The sequence below is a fragment of the Protobothrops mucrosquamatus genome, unplaced genomic scaffold, assembly GCF_001527695.2.
Source record: "Protobothrops mucrosquamatus isolate PMUCROS unplaced genomic scaffold, P.Mucros_1.0 scaffold2580, whole genome shotgun sequence".
In the NCBI taxonomy this organism is placed as follows: Eukaryota; Metazoa; Chordata; class Lepidosauria; order Squamata; family Viperidae; genus Protobothrops; species Protobothrops mucrosquamatus.
The window spans coordinates 210812-218020 of record NW_015388636.1 but is presented as its reverse complement, the minus strand read 5'-3'; the positions used below and the strand labels follow the sequence as shown (position 1 = coordinate 218020).

At 46.7% G+C, this 7209-nt stretch overlaps 1 protein-coding gene across 1 annotated transcript; it reads right to left on the bottom strand.

The window, feature by feature from the left end:
- Nucleotides 1-5626: 5626 nt before the first annotated feature.
- Nucleotides 5627-6848, bottom strand: LOC107295935 (cholinesterase-like). Its single transcript, XM_015825269.1, has 2 exons — nucleotides 5889-6848; nucleotides 5627-5641 (listed from the first exon to the last, which is right to left on the bottom strand). Exons 1-2 carry the CDS (start codon nucleotides 6846-6848, stop codon nucleotides 5627-5629), a joined length of 975 nt encoding a protein of 324 aa, XP_015680755.1.
- Nucleotides 6849-7209: the final 361 nt, after the last annotated feature.

Here is a 7209-nt window from a genome sequence, read left to right as displayed (position 1 = left end):
GAGAGAGAGAGAGAGACAGAAGTGCAAGTGCAAGTGCCTCTGTCTCTGTCTCTGTGTGTGTCTCTCTCTCTCATGGGACTTGCCGGAGGGCCATGGGAGGGCCGCATTTACATAGAGCAGGGAGGGCTGTTCGAGGGCCGGATTAAACCGGGCCGCGGGCCGCAAATGGCCCGCGGGCCGGACTTTGGACATGCCTGATATAAATCAAATTACCTCGCATATACGCTTTACTCGCATCCCAGACCATTGAAATTGAAGTACCTTTAGACATATTTAACAAGAAAAATTCTTTCAATTGATCTCTACATTTCTGCAAATTAATATCATATCTAAATAAATTTTCATTCAATCTCCAAGTTCTTCTATTCCGTTCTTCAACAAATAATTCCATCCATACAGGACTATGATCTGACAATGTTCTGGGAAAGATCTTAATATTCTTCACCCTAGAAGAGAAATCATTAGTAATTAAAAAGAAGTCAATTCTAGAATAGGATTGATGCCTATCCGAAAAAAAGGTAAAATCTCTTTCTTCCATATTTCTCTCTCTCCAAATGTCTTTTAATTCCAGTTCATCCTTCAAATCAAAAAAAGTGTTAGGCAATAAAGAGTTAAATGTTTTACAGGAACCTTTCTTGTCTCTTCTTGCATCCAAAACACCATTCCAATCTCCCATCATAATAACCGAATTATAATCCATTTGATTTAGTTTCCGATGTAACAATTTATAAAACTTTTTCTGTTGTTGATTTGGTGCATACAATCCAACAATCAAAATTTTTTCCCATTCAGTAGTATATCAATAAAAAAATATCTTCCTTCCAAGTCAGATTCAATCAAATTAGGCAACAAATCACTCTTGACATAAATAACTACCCCACCTCTCTTCTGAGGTGCGGGCGTTATAAAGTGTGTACCCAACCGTGGATTAATCAAAGATTTTTGATCCTTTGCTGTAATGTGAGTTTCTTGCAAACAAATAACATCATTTTTGTGTTGTTTCAAATAATAAAATATTTTCTTCCTTTTCTGTGGAGAATTCAAACCATTAACATTCCATGTCAGGAACTTTGCCATCTTTAGTGGCAGCGAGCTTCTGGAACGCCCCTTGCAAATCAGCTATCACTGATCTTTTCAGTCTCACTCCCCCCACTGGCTCTGAGATTACTTGCTGTGTTGTAGGTATCACCTCCAATTGTTGCTCTCTTTCTTTGCGTCTATGAGCTGCACGAGTCATTCTCTGTGATTTTGGATCTCTTCCCGTTCGCTTTTGTATTGGGGTAGCCGGGATAGCGCATCAGCTAGGAAGTTTTTTCCTCCTGGTATGTACTTTAGAGTGAAGTTGAAGAGTGTGCCCATTGCACTTGTTTTGGGGACAATTTACGGGGAGTTCTCAGTGCTTCTAGATTTTTGTGATCTGTCCATATTCAAATGGCACCTTGCTCCCTTCTAGATAGTGTCGCCAGTTTAATAGCACCCATCTAATCATGAAGGCCTCTTTCTCCCAGATTGCCCATCTCCGCTCGCTCTCAGTAAATTTTTTAGAGGTGTAGGCGCAGGGTTGCAGGACCCCACTTTTGTTCTTTTGCAGTAACACAGCTCCAACTGCCACATCGCTGGCGTCGGCTTGAATCACAAAGGGTTCCCCTGGGTAGGGGTGCTTTAGGACCGGTTCAGCAGCAAACAGTCTCTTTAAATTCTCAAAAGCTGTTTGACAGCCCATTGTCCATCCTAGTGGTTGGCCCAGTCGTGGCTTCCCTCCTCCTTTGCCTGTTTTGAGTAGTTCTGAAAGGGGTAGGGCAATCTCGGCAAAAAAGGGGATGAATTGACGATAAAAATTGGCAAAACCCAGAAAGCTCTGGAGTTGTTTGAGAGTCTTTGGGGGCTGCCATTCGATTATAGCTTTCACCTTGGCTGGATCCATTTCAATACCTTCGTTGGAAATTCTGTAGCCAAAATAGTCTAATCGGGTCTGGTGAAATTCACATTTTGACAATTTGGCATAAAGCTTAGCATTCATTAGTTTCTTTAACACTTCTCTCACCAGCTTTATGTGATCAGTGATATTCATGCTGTATATCAGGATATCATCAAGATACACTAAAACTCCTTTGTACAAGTGATCACGTAGAACCTCATTGATCAACTGCATAAATACGGCTGGGGCCCCTGTAGTCCAAATGGCATGACTTTGAACTGATAGCTCCCCATAGGACAGATGAAGGCAGTTTTCCACTCGTCTCCCTCCTTTATCCTCACCCGGTAATATGCCTCTCTCAGATCTAATTTAGTGAAGACACTCCCCTTAGCCAGGTGGGTTAATAAGTCCTTTAGGAGGGGGAGGGGGTATTTGTTTTCCACACTTACAGCATTGAGACCTTTATAGTCTACGCAGAGACGAAGAGACCCATCTTTTATTTCTTTGAACAACACAGGGGCTCCCACGGTGGATTTGGCCCATTCAATGAACCCCCTCGCTAGGTTTTTGTTCATGTATCGCTGCATCTCCTCCATTTCAAGGGGGGACATAACATACATTCTTGGTCATGGGAGTTTGGCTCCTGGCACCAGTTCGATGGAGCAGTCATTGGGTCTGTGAGGGGGTATGGCATCACATTCTTTTTCACCAGGTCCCAGTAGTCATTGGGAATGAGTGGTTCATCTGGTGGCAGTGAGGCAGCCATGTGCGCTCGTTCATTGGGTGGCCTAAGGTGCCCTGCAACATCTGTTGAATCAATGGGGGGATTAGGCCCTATAGGTAGTCTCACGGTTCTCATTCCTTTCTCCCACCAGATAAACGGCTTCCATTTGTCTAACCAGGCTAGCCCTGGGATCACAATCTCAGTTATTTTTGGAGCCACTTGGAAGCGAATATACTCCCAGTGTGCACCTATTTCTAGGCGTAAGGGCTCAGTTACTTGTGTGACAAGAGTCCCTCCCATGAGGGAGCTATCGGCTTGCTCAAACCTCATGGGTTCGGAGAGCAATTTTGCTCGTATGCCCAATTTCATGGCAAAGGGTAAGCTAATAATACATCGGGTGCATCCAGAATCAATTAGCACATTTAAGTTCATTTGTACCCCCGATTTAGGGATTATAAGTTTGGCAGCTAGCGAAAAAGGGGGGATTTGTCGACTCACCATTGGATCGTTCTCCCCTTCATCATCGCTGTTGAGGGAAGGTAGAGCGGAGAAGGATCCAGCCTTAGTCGAGGCGTCCTCCTGTGTAGGGGATGCGACTTGGGCAGCCAGTTCTTGTTTGATCCAATTGGATTTTCCTCTCGGTGGCTGCTGATCAGATTTCTTCTTTGCTGCGGGTCTCAGTCTGCTCTGCTGTTGGGGGTAGGGAACTGGGCAGTTCGCTGCTTGATGTCCCTGTTGTCCGCATCAGAAGCACGCGAGCGGCGACCCTGCAGGTGGTCTGGGTCTTTTGGTAGACGTAGTTGTTGGGGGTCTCCAGGGGGGTGGTTGTCATCTGGGTCTTTCTGGCTTCGGTTCAATTTCAGGAGAGGGAGGCTTCTTATAGCGAGAGAGCTTAACGTCTAGCTTCACCGCTGTCTGGTACCACTCCTGTAGCTGATCAGGTACTTCTTGATAAATGCAGGCCTGAGAGAGATGATCGTCTAATCCCTCAATGAAGTGATGGATTAGGGACTGCTTAGGCCACCCCTCTATTCAACCTGCTGTCTTGTGGAACTCTTGCACATACTCCAGGGCAGGCCTGCCGGCTTGTTTTATTTTATGGATCTGTCCTACTGCTTTGAGGCCAATGGATGGGTCCTCAAATTGTTCCCTCAGACCTAGGATAAAAAGGTGGGGATCTTCCAGTTCGGGGGCTTGCTCACTATATAAATTATTCAGCCATTCAGATGCTTCTCCCTCTAGGTTGGATGCAATAACATCGACCATGGCACCTGGGTCCGGATAGAGGTAGGCCCAGCGATTCAAGTGAGAACGCACTTGGTTCAAAAAAAAAAAATCAGCTTCTCTGGGTCCCCATCGAAGGTTGCTCTGAAGGGTGGTGCAAATACAGGCTGTTGCGGCCCCCACTGGGGCTGTTGCTGCTGGCCCCACCCTGGCTGCTGGTTCCATGGCTGCTGGACTCGTCTCTGTGCTTGTGGCCCTCCCAGTTGCTGTTGGCCCCATCCTGCCTGCTGATCCAATGGCTGCTGGGCTCTCTGCTGTCGACGTGGTGCCCCCAGTTGCAGTTGGCCCCACCCTGACTGTTGTTGCCATACCGGTAGTACTGGCCTCTCGAGTAGTTGGAGATCTTCCACAGGTTGCCGTCTGGGCAGGGGTTGCTGCTGTCTTCTCTGCTGCTGGCCAGCAGGGGCTGGTGATGCCCCATGCTGCTGTAGGCCTCTCAATGGCTGCTGGACGAGTGGGGGTTGTTTCTGGGCCTCCCTCATCTGCGGGCCCACCGGCTGTCGCTCCCCTGACTTTTGCACCACCCCAAGCTGCTGCAAGGCCTCTATTAGTTGATGTAAGCTCAGAGATGGCTGATCACTCATCTGTGGGGGTTGCCCAATTTCCCATTGCTGTAGGAGGCCCAGGCTGGGGTTTCCTCTCTCTGTGGGGCTGGAGGCCCTGGCAGGGAACCCCAGGGTCTGAAAGCCTGTTTGATCTGCGAGGGAGGGGCTGGGGGCCTCTCTCAATGGGAGCTGCTCTTCGCTCCTCACTTCTAATTCTTCAAATCTTTCTGCCAAGTATTCTAATGATCCACTGCGAGCTGCAGGTGGATATTTCCACTCACCCGAGTCTTCAGTGACAGATGGCCAGGCATCCTCCACTTGTGTGGGGGATGCGATATGTAAGAATCCCTTTGTCATGACTCACGCTCATCTGCTGGCAGGGCTGTATGGAAGCTTCAAGAGCCTCTGCTCGGCTTATCCCAGTCTGATGACCAAATAGGCTCTCCTGATAGTTTTGGCTTTGCTCCCAGCTGCAAGAATTTCTTCTCCACTGGCTGGCTAGCTGTCGTTCCCCTTCCTGGGGAAGCTGCTGCTGCTGTCGCTCTCCCCCAGGGGAAGCTGCAGCTGGAGAGGTGCTGGCCTCAGGCATTTCTTCCTCTACCATGGTGAGATCTTTCCCAAATCTTTGTCAAACTATCCCCATTAGTTTAGGGATAGTGACTGGGGTAGGGGACCCCTAAATGGTTTTAAAAGTTTGTGGGTTTTGGCTTGGTGTCATGGTTCTGAAAAGAAGCAGCTTTTCAAAGAACTTTGAGGCTTATTTACCTTAAAGAATCCTTTTATTGCTACATAGCTTCAGCAGGTACATAATTAAGCCAAAAACTGAATCCTCCCACTCCCAATCACCCGTAACAAAGCATAACTCACTCCTTCATTTTACAGTCATCAATCACGTTCTCCAATTAGTTTGAAGTGTGAACTGTCCCTCCCGTAACTCCTCCGGTTACAGCTGACCTTGGCAATGCTGTACTGAAATATTGTTATGGTTAACTAGCATACTTTCCCACCCACTGCTAGAATTGTCTGCTTTAACTCTAGAAGTGATATGCAGGCTAAATAAAACATGTTTGCTTCTTCATATATGGCAAGCAAGAACATCCCATGTTAGCAGTCTTGACAAACTGACTATTAACTATAATAGGCAAAAACATGGTATCAAAACATGCATAACTATAAGGTAAATACAAAACATGCACAACTATAACAGAGATAAACAANTCAGCAAGACAAGGTCTTCTTCCTGTGGGAGAAACTGGAACCAAAGGAACTTCTGGTACAGAAAAACTGGAACCCAAAATTTTTCAGGAACAAAGGAACCTGGATCCACAGGATACTCAGGAACAGCAGGAACAGGAAACTCAGGAACAGCAGGAGCAGGAAACTCAGGATACTCAGGAACGGCAGGAGCTGGAACCACCGGATACTTGGGAACAGAAGGATCTGGAACCACAAGGAAGCCACCTTTGAACAACATAGATATTTCATGCTGAATAAATTCAGAAACATTTTTTGTTTCCAGGCAATGCAGTATGCTGGCATTACTGTCCTCGGAGCAACCTAGCAAATGAACAAATTCTAGCGATAACCGTTTGGCTTCCTCAGGAGACCTCCAAGCCCAGAAAGCACTGGCTGCTCCACTCTGGATCACCGCTTGGGCAAAAAGGTCCTGGCTTTTTGGTGCAAGAAGATGGAAATTCACAGAAGATCCTCCAGCACTCTGGCCAAAAATGCCTTTGGGGAAAGGGTCTCCCCCAAAGGCAGCTGCATTCTCTTTTATCCACTTCAGGGCCAGCTGTTGGTCCCATAAGCCTAGGTTCCCTGGAGTAGCTTGTGACAAGTAAAGAAAGCCTAGGGCTCCCAGGCGATAATTGATGGAGACCACAATGACATTCTCAGTGGCAGCTAAGGAGGCCCCATTGTATATGTCCAGAGAAGATGAGCCCATGAAATATCCCCCTCCATGTATCCAGACCAAAACAGGCACTGGTGAAGGAGGTTGTGGGTGCGGTACCCAGATGTTGAGGGAAAGGCAATCTTCTGAAAGTGGTGTTTTAGGAGTAAATGTCTCTCCTTCAGGGACATCCCGGAAAATAAATTGAGGACAGGAATTGCCAAAGCTGGTGGCCTCCAAAGTTTGAGTCCATGGCTGATGTGGAAGAGGTTTCTGGAAGCGCAACTTCCCCAGGGGAGGCTCAGCATAAGGAATGCCTATATAGGCTGTCACAGATCCAGAGCCAGTCAGGAACCGCTTGCCCTTAATAGGGCCATTGCTGGCTATGACCACTGTGTCCCCATTAGAAGCAGAACTGGAGGCTAATGGAAAGAGGAGGAGGAGGAGGAGGCAGCACCGGAGAGAAGGACATAGCTGACAAAGCATTGCAACAGTAGGACAAGTGTATGGACCTGGAAAAATTTACAACCAATATGAGATTATTCCTCTTACTGTATAAGCCCACCTTATGCTAATTCATCATTGATTTATATGTGATAAATGTGATAAATAAATAAGTCCACCCATCTCGCAAAAAGTGACTCTAGCTGGCACACAACCATCAATAAAAATAAATTAAACGATTTTCACAGTGGAGAAAGTCATTGAAAAACTGAGCTTTCTACCACTGTAGTCCTTTCACACCTGAAGGTTAACCTTGATTTGTCTGAGATTCCCTTTTCCTGCCACAGTTGCTCAACCAACTCAAAGGTTAATCAACTTTGGGTCTTTCCCCTCTTAAACCTGC